This window comes from Aspergillus fischeri, genomic scaffold (assembly GCF_000149645.3).
Source record: "Aspergillus fischeri NRRL 181 1099437636249 genomic scaffold, whole genome shotgun sequence".
In the NCBI taxonomy this organism is placed as follows: Eukaryota; Fungi; Ascomycota; class Eurotiomycetes; order Eurotiales; family Aspergillaceae; genus Aspergillus; species Aspergillus fischeri.
In genome coordinates, this window is record NW_001509770.1 from 4,253,056 (window position 1) to 4,269,666 (window position 16,611).

Here is a 16,611-nt window from a genome sequence, read left to right on the forward strand (position 1 = left end):
GAAGAGATGAGAGTGCCCGTATGTCCTAGTCATTAGCCAGTCTAGATTTTAATTCAATAATTGTTGATTGAATTAGCCTGTGCCAATCTTCAATACTTCACAGTAGCCTCGCATTTTAGGTTGTACGATACGTGGGTATCCATGCCTCGGCCTTCTGACCTCTAGAGTGTAACCGACGCAAAAGGAGCCATCAATTCGATGACCGGGTGATGGGCCTGATGGCCTTTGCAAAATGCGAGCCCAGCGACTTGGACTTGAACGCCTCCTCGATCTCATCAAGCGACTTCCCCTTAGTCTCCGGCATGAAGATAGCGCAAACCAACGCCGTCAGCAGCGTACACCCGCCGAAGAGAAAGTACGCGCCGAAACTACTCTTGGACAGGAGGATGGGGGTCGTCAGCGCGACCAGGAAATTAGTGACCCAGTTGCTGCCGTGCGCGAGACCGGTGGCCGAGGCGCGGGTGCGCTGGGGCTGGATCTCCGCGGCGTAGACTTTGATGCCGATGGCCCAGGTGAGGGAGAAGATGACGGCGAAGAGGTAGATGGCGACGATGACGAGCCAGCGGCCGGGGCCGGAGGATGGGTGGACGGCGTCGGCGGCGTAGAGGGCGCCGATGAGGAACATGGTTGTGCTGAGGCCGATGCCGCCGGCGATGATGCTGTGTCTGCGGCCCCAGCGGTCGGCCCAGAGGAGGCCTGGGATGGTCACGGCGAAGATGACGAGGGCGGAGACGCCCGAGGCGAAGAAAGTGGCGGTCGAGGAGGTGAGGCCGGCTTGTTCGAAGAGGAGCGGGGCGTAGTAGAGGACGCCGTCGATGCCGGAGAGCTGCTGGAAGCCCATGAGGAAGACGGCGAGGGCGGTGCGGGCGCGGACGTCCTTGGAGAAGATGTCAAGGAGCTTGTGGCTGGCTGGTTTGAGGGGTGGTTGCGGCGGGGTGGGGATTTGTGTGGTAAGATCCGGGGTTAGAGTGGTTGCTGGGCCGGCGGGGAGGACCTGGATCTGGGTTCTCGCTTGTCGGGTCTGTTCAACTTCCACCTTCTCGCGTTCAGCTTGGCCGACGCCGAGGAGGTCCCATGTCCTTGCGGCCTCCTCGTGGCGGCCGTGGAGTGTCAGCCAGCGGGGGGACGGGACGAGGAAGAGGAATGAGGCGGCTGAGAAGAGGACGGAGAGACATGCGAGGATGAGGTACGGTGTGCGCCACGAGAAGGAAGACTCGAGACGGGCGGTTCCGTAGCAGGTGAAGAAGCCAATCACTAGACCAAGAGTGATGAGCAATTGCGGCCCGGTGGCTAATGCGCCTCTTACGCTCGTTGGAGAGATCTCGCAGATGTACCTGGTTCAGTCAGTTTCATGCGATTGAGTTAAGACGGTGGATCATTCGTGGTGAGGGAATTGACGTACACGACCAGCGTACCCAGGTACAGGCCCTCGCCTATACCCTCAATGCACCTCCCGACAATGAACATGGCAAGTTGGGCCGCTGCACCTTCGATAGCAGCGCCGATACCGAAAATCAAAGCCCCGATACTGATTCCCGTCGGTCTGCCCAGCTTATCTGCCAAGTAGCCTGCGAAGAAGGACGATATAGCTGCTGGAATGAGGATGGATGAGACTATTAATCCGTGGACGGTTGCAGATTGACTCCCAAACTTCGACACGAAGCTGTCCATGACGGTGACAGGGCCAATGACGCCAGTGTCCATCCTGTTTAGCTTGTCAATACAGTCTTCTGAGGAGCATGGTGTATCATGGTGCCGTCCTTACCCAAACAGTAACCCTCCGCAAGAGCAGAGGATACTAGCGAGGACATATCTCGGGGGCCTTTGTATGAGATTCATTGTCTGAGAATGAATGAGATGGTGCTGGATGCGCAATCAATCTAGCAGAGCGCGTCAAGAGCAGAGATATATACCCTCATGCACACTCATCCAAGCAACAAGGGACCTAGTGAAAGTAAGAAAATTCTTTCAGTCGATGGAGTCTAGTCCATTGAGCCAGCTGACCCGATGGACACGGTCCACCCCCACTGGGGTCTGCTGGAGCCATGGCATGGATTGGATGGACGATGAGTTGCAGCGCAGCGATGTGGAGGGCGTATCTACTCCGTAGAGTGAGTCACAGCGTCCCACATATGTGAGTGAGCCGGTCAAAGGCCGAGAACATTATAAGCAACAATGTCGAGTCAGTGTTAATTGGCAGCTTGTCCAAAAGCAAAAAAGTCCGGAGTGGTATGGCCCGAGAGACGGGGAGAATGGTGGGAGTCGGAGAATACCAATGACATGCCATGTGGGGAAACAGAAAGTATATCGGGACGACGGCAGATAAAGACTGACGCTGGTAGAGTCATTCAAAAATTGCTGCTCTACATGGCAAACAACTTGCTAACATTCTCTTGTTCCATCTTGCTTTGACTATATTCACTGTAGACTGGCTGTTGTTCATTCACTTCTTGATATCTATCGCGGTTCTAAGAGGTACTCTTCGTAGGCATATATATCACTTCCCTCCCCCAAGGTCCCTGGAAATCCACGTCTCTCCTCTTCCAGCAATGGTATAACCTTTTATATTTGCGTTCCTCCCCGGCACCAGCTGAATTCTGGCATGGTTTCATCAGGAGGCTTCAATAAGAATGTGAGACCCGCGTACAATCCGCAGGCCGACAGGGGTAACTAGCATAAAAGTTCATAAGGCCCTTCTACCGTGGATACTACAACTTCACTCAAGAGCCGACGGGTAACCATGTAAGCATATGGCTAACGATAGGCGACACGTCATCTCACCAGCCTGGTTGCGATCTTCGGCCTTTCAGTCTTGAAGCCCAAAGCAGATCAGAGATCCGCACCCAACCCAAGCATGCAATGAAAGCCGGCGGAGCTTGCCATGTGGCATTCGAAGAACGCGATTCAAGATACGGTGCTGATTTCATGACAGCCAAGAAGAGCTACGATGCTTTCCACAGCGAGGCAGCACCTGATTCTCGAATCAGCTATCAGTGCGGGATATTCGCGTCGGATCAGCTTACAGGTCACCGTACCAAAAGCTAAGAGCCCTCCTTTCAAGAATTCATCGTGGAGATCATCTATGATAGCTCCAGTGGCAATGTGAAAGATACAGCCAAAGGTGCTGTGATGGTGTTCCAAGACCCTGACCTCCGGGAGCTCCATGTCTGGAGATCTGACATCTCCGATTGACAACACCTAACTGCTCATTGGCAACAAATCGTAGCTCAAATTGCCAGAGAGCCACAAGCATGCGCACGTTATCACGCTGGAAGATGATTGGACCATTGATACTGCTCACCCGATACACCGAGCAATGTATCTTTGGGATATACTGCTACCACAATGTCAACCTACAGCACCCCGAGGTAAGATCCCACATCTTGAACGATATGTCATGGACTTAGCTAACCCTGTTGCCGGTGCCAGATTCTCCAGAACTTGAGGAGCACCAGATGTAAATGAAGCGGCTCATGAGTACTTCTTTCCGTCGTACAATACCAAAGACAATTATGCGCGCGAGGAGGACAAGTGCCCCCATCAAGTAGCACAACATATTCCGCGGACAGTCCTTCGCAACTGTGTCAGATATGCACAATACGTACTGTCCCTGACCGACTCTGGACTATGATGCTTCGCTCTAGGCATTTAATCAACAGTCTTTCCAGGGACTTGCTGAATTCGTTGTCCAAGGCAGCCCGCAATTTCCTTCAGTCAGAGGCTAATTGCTAGCCAGGAGATCTTGAAGTCAATCCCAATACGAAGTATGGCGCGCTGCATGGACTGTTAGTACAATCACTGTGGACATGCTCAACCGAGAAGTTCATGTGATCCTTGAATCATACCGAGTAAGATGATATTCGACATTAAGACTATCCTCGTGGACAGCCAGACTTTTAAAGGCTCGTGTCAAGAAAAGGATCGAATGAAGTGACTGAGGACTCGCAGACGGCACATATTGTGCTTTTCACTTATCTTCCAGCGAGTGTGATTGCTAATCTCGCAGCCCATGACGGGCGCTACCTTTTGCCTTCACCATTACTTCAGCTTCAATATGCCGTCGCCAATATACTCCATGCCACGGGCAGGGTGAGAAGATCGACCTATGGTGTGACTGGCGCACTTCCAGTAACGAAAGTACTAATATCTCGAAGCTGTTGTCTGTGAGTAGACTCACATTATTGCCTACAATCAACGAGCGCAGCATGAACTCAAAGCCCAGAAGACCTAAGTCCCGTGATGATAAGAGTCTCACTCTAAGCATACAGACCGATGAATTGAAAGAGAAAGACCTCAGTCGCATTCTTGCCACCCTGCTTACATAGGATGAGCTTGATTGCTCCCTTGGGTTAGTCGTCGATAGCGAGGAGTTTCTGGAATGACCAGGGGTCCTCTTAGCAGACAGGAGTTCGCGGCTGACTTTAAGAGTAAAGAGTAGTCTGGACCATTTCCGTCTTGCGAAAATCGCTCATTCATTTATGATTTGAGGGACTTGAGGCTGCTAAAGTATACAAACCCGAGAATCTAGATAACCATTCATCGCTCAAGGAGTGCCCCATTCGTGTCCCCGATTATGATGGTAGAAAAGCGCCGGGGAGGGCTACGATTCTGCGTTGCCTCTCGGAGACTGAACGCTATCACCGGAAGGACCGCTATCCTTGCCATTGATCGACGAAACCTTGAAGCAGAGTCAAGCAAGAATCTTCACTAGCTAGATATACGGCAGGGATTCCACCGCATCAGACTAGACAAGGGCACAGAAGACTTGACCAGCAGTTTGCAGTACAGGGTTTATGGGCTTTGGATTGACCAATGGACCAGCCGCCTTCCAACGCTCCATAAACAGCCTTTTAAGGACTGGGTGGATGACATTCTCACAGTCGTCATCGATGGCTTGTCGATCAATCTTGAGTCTAGCTACTCTGTGGGCAGGTAAAAGCGGAAAATTCGGCTGAGGCCAGGTTGAGCGTTCACCAGTCTGGTATGGTCAAGGGAAAGCCCCGAATCCAAGATGGGCAAATGCGTTCTGTTTGTAGATTGGGTATTCATCTGCCTCGAAGACCTCTAAGATCAAACAAGAGACCCTATCAAGCGACGTAGCTATAGGAACAGCCATGCACCTCTGTCTAAGCGACCGATCTCAGTTTGTATACAGCCTGGAACATCCAGTCCAAGTGCATTATGGAAGTATGGTCTTGTCCTGAAGCAACTCTGTCCCAAATACAGCCGGCTGCATTAAGGTCTTGCCGTTGGCCAACTGTCAGACTCCCGTAGCTTTTAACTTGATATTGCCGTTAAGCTGTTGCAGTTTCTAGCTTGCTCAAGATGCCCGTTTATGTTACTAGCCAATGGAACGACCTTTCAACCCAACTTCAGGATGCACGTCCAAGAAATGCGACAGGTTCTGGCCGCATAACATCACCACCCTGACCTGATCGTTCGCCCTGTCAGCCCAAGCAGAGTGAGCTGGCAGGAGCTTTCGAGACTAGTTGTTTCTTGGAGAATACTGGCGGCAGAATGGCGGTCGAATGATCACCCGGCGAGAGGTGTCCTCTGCGTGTGGTAGGAACCAGTGTAGGTTTTGGGAAGTTTTCGAAACGGCATCTCTTTTCTCACCTGTAGTGGCATGATCGTTTCCTGTTCCTGACGTCTTGTAGCCGTAAGAAGGGTATTACGACTTAAGACTCGCTAACGTTCACCCAGGACACCAAGTTCAAGCCAAGCTAGCGCTGCCATCTCCACTCCTGTTGAAGAATGAGTCAACTCTAAAAACTAACGAAGTTGGGCAACAATCTGGAAGGCGTTTAAAGTGATCTTTTTTGGGCCTTCACTGCTAAGGCTTGCCTCCATCCGTGACGGTGAACCGGAGCAAAAGCCAATTGCAATTGACGACTTGATCAGTGCGTAGCGCTGGGCAATGGGTACAACCACACAGTGGATATTCAACGTATACAACGGCCCAGAGACCCCGAATTTGCAAGATCTCATTAGCAAGGCACTAGAAGTCTTGAGCCCTGTCAATCCTTCCCGGATTACCTATGTGGGGTCCGTCAATTGGAAAGCCTGTGGCGCGAGATTCCGCTGACCGCAACTTCAATATTTTTTGCCACCTGGCAATCCACCGGTGTCCTGCGAGAGCTCATCGTCCATTGTACGGATGCACTGTGCGGTGGACATTGGTAAGATCATGTGTCTCGATGCTATTCTCGTGAGTTGAAGGAAGCTCATGCCGCATCGTGGCGGGCCAATTCATCACGTGCGAGTTCCGAGAGGAAGTTTCCAAGACGAGTACATATGTTTTAAGTGTATCCAACGGTATTAAAGTTGGTCTCGAGAACGGATGGTGCATTTCTCCATTATGCGAGTGCCGTACTGACGGACATAAATCGCACAGACGGGTGGATCAGAGCGCAGTCGCCATTGGACCAGACCAGCGTGGAGATCACTAAGATGACACAGAGAGCCAAAATTGTTGATTAGCAATAGTAGAGTTGGGGTAGAGCGGTCTTAGTTTCTGACCAGTCAACAACTGTTGTATCATCGGCGGGGTACTGAGAGACGCTGTTGACCTCGTCTCTCAAGCTGTCATCAACAATGCAGGAATGAGGTTCAGCGATAATATGTCGATGGACTAGAGATAGCTTGCCCTTCATGTCGAGGAGAAAGTTACAATTGCATCGATGACGGTAAAAGCGTCAAGGACGACTCCAGCTGATGTGGAAGTCGGTACTCGGTAGGTTAGTAACGTAACATGAAACGCCCCACTGATAAGCGATAACGCTCAAAGCAGTGAGGGGAAGTTCTGGATGGAGTTCCTAAGGTATGTAGATAGACCATGCGCTGCGCATGACTTCCCGTTCCGACTAACTTGAGGAATGGGACGAGAGTCCAGACATCCAATAACGAGGATGATTGGGAAAAGATGAAGCGACAAACTTAGGGTGTGTGCTGTAGTCTGTAGGTAGAGTCTACTGTAGCGCCCGCAGGGCCCAGGCCCATGCTTTGACCCTCCCTATTTCTAGAGACAGGATTGTAAGATCCAGTGATCTAGTATCAAGTTTCAAAGTCGCAAGCTCTGGATCTGGTTGCCAATTTGACATGATTATCTGTCCTAAAGATCAATAATGTATGTAGTTGACCTGTAAAGCAATAGTAGTGTTCGCCGGCTAGTTTATTAGGTAGCATCGAGGAAGGAGATCTGATGGAGATCTTAACACTGAGTCAGGAGAACTTCGCCTCTTTTGTCACCATTTCCAGTTGCCACCATCAGTTCCGATATCCAGAAAAGGAGTATGGAGTACGGAGGAGGTACGGGACTCCAGTGCTCGCTATTTGCCCCCATTACTTACACTAGGTAATTCTCAGAAATTCCGCGGTGAAGAGGGAATTCCGATGCGACAAACAGCTTTAAGCCCCTCCAACCAAGGGGCTCTTGGGCTCACCTGCGCATCCATTGGGATCTGCAACAAACGATGATTTGTCTGCAGATAGTCTATCTGTACACCGCCTTTCCTGTGCTGCACCAGTCAGATTAATAAGAACTTAAGTCTCTAAGGACTAAGAATGCAGCACTCTCCATAGCGTACCTGACCCAGGCATCTTCTAGTAGTATTCTTATTTCTGCACCAGAAGACTCGAATCAACCGACGTTTGTTGACCGTAGAATCGGTTGATCCATGGTACTAGGCCGATAATATCCCCCTGGGTTCACGGAGTATGGAGGACGTCGTAATTCTGGATTCTGGATCCTGGGTAGCGCTCAAGCTATCCGACAGTGAACCCTGGAACCTCCCAATTGCTCCCTCCATTACAAATACAAACAAACACACCCAAGTCAGAAAAAGGAAAAAAAAGCGCCCAAAGAGAAGATACTATGGGTCTGGTACCTGGGGCAAGTTAGGTAACCCAGCTCCAGTGTCGCGAACCATTCGGACGCGCGTGGCAAACCACATACACGTTCCGTGTGGTTGTGCTGCGCTTATCTGAATAATACTTTGTAGAATACAAGGGATGACTTGCTACTACTTGTAGTGTCAATAAAAAGAATAGGAGTTGATTGCCTTGAATACGAGGAAGAACTTCGAAGAAATAGTAACCTATTATTGCCAGAACTGTATCTTGCAAGGAGCTACTACTATCAGGTGTATCTCTCTATAATGGAAACTTATTCTTGGTCTGTCTATTGAAATCGAGACCGTAATGACAATATTTTTCGATTGTACCTGTACCCTGTACCATTTTCTTATGTTCCCCTTGATACCCTTTGATTTGTCAGGTCTTTCTTTTGATGGAATAATCCAAGTGTGACTACAACCTACACTGATTAGATGTGATCTGCTGTCACGTCTGTGGGAGAATTCAATGTCTCCACTCAATGCAGACAAAGACGTGCAGGGGCCCACGCTCTCGACAAGCACAACCCAGCTGGGAGGACACCCCTTGCACGAGCCTGTCTACAGAGTACTGATCAAATACTCTCTGCAATCGCAGCTGATCAAAGCTACAGAGCATGTTTGTCTGAGCTGGTGCCGGTCGTTTCAAAGTGGCCGATGATGAAGAAAGACAAGGACCAATCTTACAAGCCGCAGCAAGCCCAGTCAGCCTCCTAGGGAGAGCTACCAAGCCTACCATCACACCCCAACAAATGCGTGCAGTAGCATCAGAATCCGCGCAGGGAGTAGCAAAGCAAGGTCCAATCAAGGGCCGTCCAGGAGTCATTCATTTTGGATCCGTCAGAAAGATAATCATTGTCTCAACGAGGCTTGTCATCAACAGAGATGACACCTCATCACCGTGCTTGCTTGGTTTTGGACTTTGAAAAGGCTGAGGATCTCGTTTAATTAATTGCATGGCGAATTGGCGATGGAAAAGTCATCGACTTCGCCTGTCGGCCAAGAGAGGGATGATCACGAACACGCCTTGAGGTACTTCTCCATAGGTATCTATCATCCGATCAATGAAGATCTCCAAAAAATAAGAAGAAGAGCTAGGATGTTCCAGCTCACAGACCCCAAGGGATATGCAGCTCCAACTAAGTATGCCAGTAGTAGACTTGATGGTGATGACCTGCTGCGTTATCGCTGTTGACAATTGCGGCGAAGAGCTTGAAGATACCTTTGGAGATTATTTTGCGTCTACATCAAACCAAATCAATAGGCACAAATCAGAATAAATCAACGTTAATAATAGTAATAATGGTAAAAATGAAAATCCCCTCAAAGAGTCGGTTTTTCAAAACTAATCGGTTCTGTTCTGACTAGATAGGTATTCAAAACTCCCCGCTCTGGAAGTCCCAGCCGCCCGCTTGTCTCTAGTTAGTTCCCCTCCCATTTCCCGCCGACTCTGGCTCACTGGTTCCTCTCTGCCCTTTTCCTCCCACTCCAAATCATCTGTATAACATCTATTTCCCCTTCGTCATTGTGGTTTTGGATATACTCTCTTTTTATATTGTTCATTCGTTTCATCCTCGTCGCCTCCTGCCGCTCGGTTCTTCGAGCGAGTACGGATAAAGCAGCTGTAGGAGTGCCAATACCCGCCTTGTGATTCAAGCACCACTGATCGAGATCTCCGCACCCTTTAGGACCACGTTGTCGGGAATCCAACTCACTGCCTGAAAGCGACAAAACGATCGCTTTTCCCCCTGTTCTATCAGACAACTATCGACGGAAGCTCCTCCCCATACTGAGATTTAGGCTCTCGAGGCGTTCATTGTCTGTGAGTCGTGGCCTTTTTTCCCCCGAAGATTTGCTCCGCCGAAATAACCCCTCTGCCCCTCTGAAACTCCTTACTTTGCACGCTGCTGTCCGAGGAAGCACACCGCCAACCGATGTCTCCCTCGCTGGTCTCCTGGCAGTTATGCCCAAAGCCGTCGTCTGCTTAGATGGCAATCGGTCCCAGTTGTTGATATTGCTTCCTTAAATCTCTCGTGTTACCCAAAAATGCCAGAATATAACTTGTGCTCTAACCTGTCTCAACCCCTGAATGGAATTAGTCCGCGAATCCTGCCCTATCCTGCCCAAGATGGCCTTCAAGAATGGGCTGAGTGAACGCCTCGATGAGCTGCGCTTCCCTTCCCCACGATCTCCTCCCTCCGAGTCCGCGTTCCCTGGGTATAACTCGCTCTCTCCGGGCCATACGAATTTCGTTTCGGCTTTCCCGCGGCCGTCAGGCGATGTGCGCGCCAACCTCCAACGACGATTTACCACGGACTCGAGTAAGCTCTCTTCGTGGAGCTACTTGAACCAAGTTGGAGGTCCTTCTCAAGTTGCCGATCCACTAGATTTGCTCTCATCGGTAAGCTTCCCATATCAATAGGCTATTGTATTTTACCCAGTTTGGTCAGCGTTGCAACTGGCCTTTCGATATGAATTGAGTTGCCCTGTAGTGCTTGCTTTTTATCCCATGCGCTCTGCTATTGTCTGTTCTGCATCCCCCTATTGAACGTGCCCCACGCGCACCCCTCGCGCACCCCTCCCGCTACTGTAGTCATTCACTGTTGGTTACTATTTCATTCACCCGACCTCGATTGACCAGACCACGTTGAGTCATCGTACCCCGCGCATGACCTCCATACCTTGGGGGATGATGTCATTTTGAAATCCGTGCTTGCTTCGATACCCTGGTCTCTACTTGTATATGGTTCTGACTCTGTTCCAGTTCGAAAAGAAACGTCAGCATATAGAGTATATGCGGGAGCAGAGGAGAAGGTTCGAAGAAGACATGAAGCTGCTGGACATGCAGCACGAGAAAGAGAAGCAAGAGATGGATCAGCTGGCCAGAGACTTGGCCAAAGCTGGGCTGTCGGGACCAGTCAGCGAGCCCACCACTCCCCCGGAGTACCGTGAAAATGGCTTCGCTGGTGCATTCACTCGCCCAACTCGCTTCTCTACCTCTAGCGTGACCTCCTCTCCCGGCTTCTTCAACGTCTTCGCACCTTCTCAAGTTACATCTCCGCCAAGTCAAACAACACACAGCTCTGCTCAGACACCTACCAATCGTTTTTCTGTTCATTCGGTTCCTGGATCTCGTAGAAATTCCGAAAAGGAGGATTTTGGTCAAGAAACTGCTTCTCCCTTTCGTCCTGGACCTTCGTAAGTAGCTGATTCCCCCTTTTTTCACACATCTTGCTTTGCTGCTGCTGGGTTGCTTTGAAAAAGCTTGCTTTGGATAAGCTCTTCTGGGTTCTCCACAAGATCTGGCAAATGTCCTGCATTCACGTATTGCTGGCTTAGCGTCCTCTCGCTTGCGATCCCTCACAAACGCTCATTGGTCCATGGCCTCCTGCATGATTGTCAAATCTGGGGTAGCTGACTGACTTCTTATACCCCAGAATCCACCGCTATTCAATGCCCTCCACTGGTCTAGGATCACAGATTCGTCCTAATATTGCTGCGTTCAGCAACGCCTCAGGCCTGGACTCCTTCTCTGCTGCGAAGTATTTGTTCCACAACGAGGACGACAGAGCCACTGTGACAGAGGAGGATCGAATCCCTACCCCTGACATCAAGAGTTACCTCAAACTGACAGATCCCGACGACAAGTTTCCTACACTGTCACGCAGGAACGATTCTGGCTTGGTAAGTTTCCAGTGATTTATCGTGTGCATGGGTTTTTGCTACTTTCACTTTTTCCACACAAAGTTCCTTCTTTGATCCCGCTCACACCCCGTGGTTCCTATTTTTCTTTGTCGTTTTGTATCTGGTCGGCTTTGCTGATCATTATCCTTAGCTGTCTGCAAACTCGGACGCGTTGGATCTAGCAAATTCGCGTACTCCTAACCCAGAGACTTGGAACTCACACAGCCGCCATCGCTCCTCCCACCAGAGCATGCCGCAGAACGCCCTAAATATGTTCCGTCTTGATCAGCTCGGAAACTCTACTAGCGAGAGCCACGCTCAAGCGTCCAATCCTGCTCGTCACATTGCGAGACACTCCCTGGAAGCAAACCTCTTCCACAGCCAGGAGGGAGGCCACGGAAGTATGGGTCCAGCTGTCTCAAGTCGTCCAACTTCGCTCCAGACGTCTTACTCTACGAACGACGTTCCCACTGTCAAGGGCGACGGATTCAACCCTGCAATTACGCCCCCCAAGGCGCATGCCGAGAGTTTCCAGCAACACAACACCAACCTGGGCAGGCTTCCAACTAATTCCATTGGCACTCAGCAGAAGGACGCCGCGCAACATGATGAGCCCAAGCCTCAGAACTCCCTGAATCAGCAGACGACCTTGCAGGCTAGTGCTCCTCCTTTTGGACCACAGCTTACTGCTGCCGCCGTAAACCAAAATACGGTTACTCCGACTGCGATGACTGCGTTCCCAGCGCCTTTCTACGGCTATGGAATCCAAACATACATGGGAAACCCTGTCCAGGTTAACGGTCAACTCCAGAACTTCAACCCCGCCGCCCCCTACGGTGCTTATCCTCCTTACAGTAACTATCGACTGGCAGAAGGTCAAGCCAAAGGCGTTGCTGCTCGCAGAAGCGGTGACGGAGACTCTAACCAACTGTCTCGCTTCACCAATTTTCCGCTGGAGCATTATCGGGGCGAGCTGTACACCCTTTGCAAAGATCAGCATGGCTGTAGGTATCTGCAGAGAAAGCTGGAGGAACGTAACCCTGAACATGTTCAATTCATATTCGACGAAACTAATATGCACGTTGTTGAGCTAATGACTGGTTCGTGAAGCTTATTCTACTTGCATCCGAAGAAACTTTTGTCTTCTAACTTTGTCCCAACAGATCCCTTCGGCAACTACCTGTGCCAGAAACTGCTCGAGTACTCTAATGACGAGCAGCGAACCGCTCTAATTAATAACGCTGCCCACCAACTTGTGAAGATAGCCTTGAACCAGCATGGCACTAGAGCTTTGCAGAAGATGATTGAATTCATCTCAACCCCCGAACAGATCCAGACGGTCATCCAGGCTCTACGTGATCATGTTGTGGAGCTGGTTCAGGACCTGAACGGCAACCATGTCATCCAGAAGTGCCTGAACCGTCTTTCTGCTGAAGACGCGCAGTTCATCTACGACGCCGTTGGCGGCAATTGTGTGGTTGTCGGCACCCATCGTCACGGATGCTGTGTCCTGCAGCGCTGCATTGACCACGCCTCTGGCGAGCAGAGGGCCCGTTTGATCGCTCAAATTACGGCCAATGCTTTTGCATTGGTCCAGGATCCATTTGGTAACTACGTCGTGCAATACATTTTGGATCTTGCGGAGCCTCATTTCACGGAGCCTCTCTGCCAAGCTTTCCGTGGCAACATCCCGGCTCTGTCGAAGCAAAAATTCAGCTCCAATGTGATCGAGAAGTGCCTGCGTACCGCCGAGTTCCAGATGAGACGCCAGATGATCGATGAAATGCTGGCAGGAGCTGAGCTTGAGAAGATGCTTCGCGACTCCTTCGCCAATTACGTCGTCCAGACTGCTATGGACTTCGCAGACCCGGAAACCAGAGCTCGTATCGTCGACGCTATTCGCCCAATCCTGCCTTCCATCCGGCAGACTCCTCATGGCCGCCGCATTGCCGGCAAAATGATGGCATCCGAAGGCTCTGGTAGGGGAAGCGCCGCGACAAGCGGACAGGTCACCCCGAACGAAATGAATTCTGCCCAGCTTCCGGGTCCTTTGCAAGGCCCACAGAAGCCATTCTTGTATCAACACAACTCATTCCCTGCTCCCACTGTCGGACCCCATTTTGGAAGTCAGAATTTCATGCCCGCTTCTGGCTCCGGCTCTGTTTCCAACGCCACATCCGGCGGTGCCAGCGATAACTCTTCCGGCATTTATGCCCCTGCTGCTCAGCAGCCGAACGGCAATCTCGGGGCTCAGAGCCAGCTGTACGCTTACTTCTAATCGCTACGCTGTCTCCCGGGTCGTCAGTTCTTGCTGGGCACACTGTACTCATATTGAGATGATGCTACGATCTTGATGAACTTACGGCCACCTTGACCCAAGGTCAACTTGGGGAACATGGCTTTTGATACCACAGCAAGATTTTTACCTCCATGCAATCCATCTGCATTTTGTGCTATTTCCTGATGATATGATGCAGTTGATGACGATGCATACGCGTGCATTATTATTATGCCTTGTACTTTTTGCAACACTATCCTGCATATTGGCCTCTGCTACTGCAATCTTGCGTCACATGCATACAACATCTTTTACGAACCCCACATGTGCTTTTAGCTCTTTCCATTCCAGATCTGTCTTTTTTTTTGGCATTTTCCTTCCTTTCACTTGTGATATGGACCATCAATCGAGATTTGGTAGTGCTGCTGGTTAGGGAGCCTGGCTCCTCCGACCACACGGGCAGGGCAGTCATTGGATTTGCCGTGAGACTGGTCCCTGAGCCGGCTTCGTTTCTCAGCAAGGAAATATGGCCCGGGCAACATTCTCTATCTGTTTTGCCAGTTCAGGTTTTTTTTGTTGTCTTATCTCTGATCGCTGCCGTTTTCTTCCATGATTGTCACAATAGCACATTCGGTAGAATAGATGTACCCATACTTTTAAGTGGCATATTCTTTGCAATCACAATTTCCCATGTACAAACTTGTAGACAAGACACCATCTTCGAGTTGTCTCTCGTCTACATATAAGCGGTACGGGAATCCACGTGACTTGGCATGTGAAAGGCTTCCGCGCGCGTCTTCCCAATCAATTAATTCCAGTGAGCTGGAGAGGTACACAACCACATTATTTACGAACGGGATACACCTCATTGCTTAGCTTCAGAGCTTGGAGTGTAGGCAACTCTCACTTATTCTCCATTACCCCTATGCTCCGCGCGGACAATCTCCGGTCAATCAGCCAGCGATGGCCGTGTCGTGAGGTCCAGACCAGGCAGCTCGCCTGTCTTCTTGGAGTACGTTTGTTACAATGTCGTTGAGCTTGTTATCCACGCCAAGTAATGGGATACATATTGCATCTGGACTAACATTGCCTCCTAGCCTGGGATATCTAGTCCTTCTACTGTTGTCGTCCACGGTATCTCCGCGACATGCAAGTCAACTATCGTCCGCGCCGTCCTCTCAGCCGTTGCGGTGCCGCACGCCATTGTTCGGAGCACAGAGTGTATTACGGGTCGTCATCTGCTGACGAAGATTCTTTGGGCGACGCTGGAGGCACTGGGGCTTAAGGATGAGTGGGAGAAGTTCGGAAAGGGCCGGTGCGAGCATGTTAGTACGCTCGCGGTGTTGCTTGCCGAGTGCCTCGCTTCGAATGCCGGGAAGAAGGCAGAGAAGTTTGTGCTTGTGCTAGATGAGATCGATAGGCAGCGGGAGGCGCCGCAGACGCTTCTTGCTGCGCTGGCTAGGCTTGGGGAGGTGGTAAGTCGCTTGTTTATGAGAGAATCAAGTGTTGTGGACGATGGTTGTTGACTCGATTCTTTTGGCGTTGACCAGATCCCCTCGCTGTGTGTCGTTTTGATCCTCAGCTCGACACCGCGCCCTCTCTTCTTGCAGTCTGCCGCTGTTCCGCATATCAGCTTCCCTCCATACACGCGCAAAGAAGCCATTGCCATCATCCTGAACTCCGAATCACCCCCCGTCTACGGACTTCCGCAGGAGACCGCCGCGAAGCTATACCCCCATTTCGTATCGGCCGTCTACGACTCGCTGGTCGGGCCCACGGCCAGCTCGATACCTACCTTCCGGTCGATATGCGAGAAATTCTGGCCGCAGTTCGTCTCGCCAATCGTCACCGGCGAGACAGCCCCGGGAGGCAACGGATGGGACTTCTCCCGGCTGCTGGTCAAGAACCGCGCGCTGTTCCGCCAGCAAGGCGAAGCAGCGCTGGTACACCACATCGTCACTGAGGACTCAGCACCCACGACCAACGGCGCCGGCTCCATCCTCCTCAAACCCTCGCTGACCGCAGCGTCTGCCCCCTCCCCACTCCCTTCCCTCCCCTACTTCCCTACTCTAATCCTCACTTCCGCCTACCTCGCCTCACACACCCCGCAACGCCTCGACACAATCTTCTTCTCCAAATTCTCCTCGTCCTCGCTATCGGCACGCAACAAGCGCGCCCATCACAGACGACGCCTGAAACTCCTCTCCCAGGCACAAGCCGAAGACGCCCGCGCAGCCCGCCAAGACGCCTCCACCCCAGGCAAGAAGGGCAAGCGACAGAAGACGCGCATCACAAAGTCCACGCTCGAGTCCGCCTTCGCGACCACCTCCGCTACTACCTCCGGCGGCGCCCCCGGTATCACCGGCCCGTCGACTATCCTCACTGCCCGTCCGTTTCCCCTGGAACGATTAATAGCTATCTACCACGCTATCGATCCGAATCCCCCTGCGAACCCCATCCGTATGACGGCTGTAGCTGACGCGATATACGCGGAATTGGCTACTCTCCGACGTCTGCGGCTGGTCGTGCCTGCGGCGGGTCGGGATAGCTCTAGTCGCATGGGGGCGAGTGCTGGGGGCTCGGGCAGCGGTAATACGACCTCTGATGCTGGTGAGAAATGGTGTGTTAATGTCTCCGGCGATTGGATTGGGGAGATGGCCAAGGGGATCGGAGTGGAAGTTGGTGAATGGCTAGCAGGTGGATTGGATTGAAGACTGTCAATCGACTAGACGGGTCCATTCATTAGAGTCCCAATTT

At 51.3% G+C, this 16,611-nt stretch overlaps 3 protein-coding genes across 3 annotated transcripts, besides 1 other annotated feature; 2 read left to right on the forward strand and 1 right to left on the reverse strand.

The window, feature by feature from the left end:
• Positions 1 to 190: 190 nt before the first annotated feature.
• Positions 191 to 1,704, reverse strand: NFIA_022090 (putative MFS sugar transporter; the record flags this gene model as incomplete). Its single annotated transcript, XM_001265394.1, has 2 exons — positions 191 to 1,334; positions 1,403 to 1,704. 2 exons carry the CDS (start codon positions 1,702 to 1,704, stop codon positions 191 to 193), a joined length of 1,446 nt encoding a protein of 481 aa, XP_001265395.1.
• Positions 1,705 to 4,534: 2,830 nt separating this feature from the next.
• Positions 4,535 to 4,795: a mobile genetic element.
• Positions 4,796 to 9,981: 5,186 nt separating this feature from the next.
• Positions 9,982 to 13,854, forward strand: NFIA_022100 (putative RNA-binding protein; the record flags this gene model as incomplete). Its single annotated transcript, XM_001265395.1, has 6 exons — positions 9,982 to 10,293; positions 10,385 to 10,498; positions 10,657 to 11,090; positions 11,330 to 11,576; positions 11,728 to 12,676; positions 12,740 to 13,854. The coding sequence occupies 6 exons, from the start codon at positions 9,982 to 9,984 to the stop codon at positions 13,852 to 13,854; spliced, it is 3,171 nt and encodes a 1,056-aa protein (XP_001265396.1).
• A 925-nt stretch (positions 13,855 to 14,779) lies between these two features.
• On the forward strand, positions 14,780 to 16,565 carry NFIA_022110 (origin of replication complex subunit 5 family protein; the record flags this gene model as incomplete). Its single annotated transcript, XM_001265396.1, has 3 exons — positions 14,780 to 14,866; positions 14,952 to 15,329; positions 15,405 to 16,565. The coding sequence occupies 3 exons, from the start codon at positions 14,780 to 14,782 to the stop codon at positions 16,563 to 16,565; spliced, it is 1,626 nt and encodes a 541-aa protein (XP_001265397.1).
• Positions 16,566 to 16,611: the final 46 nt, after the last annotated feature.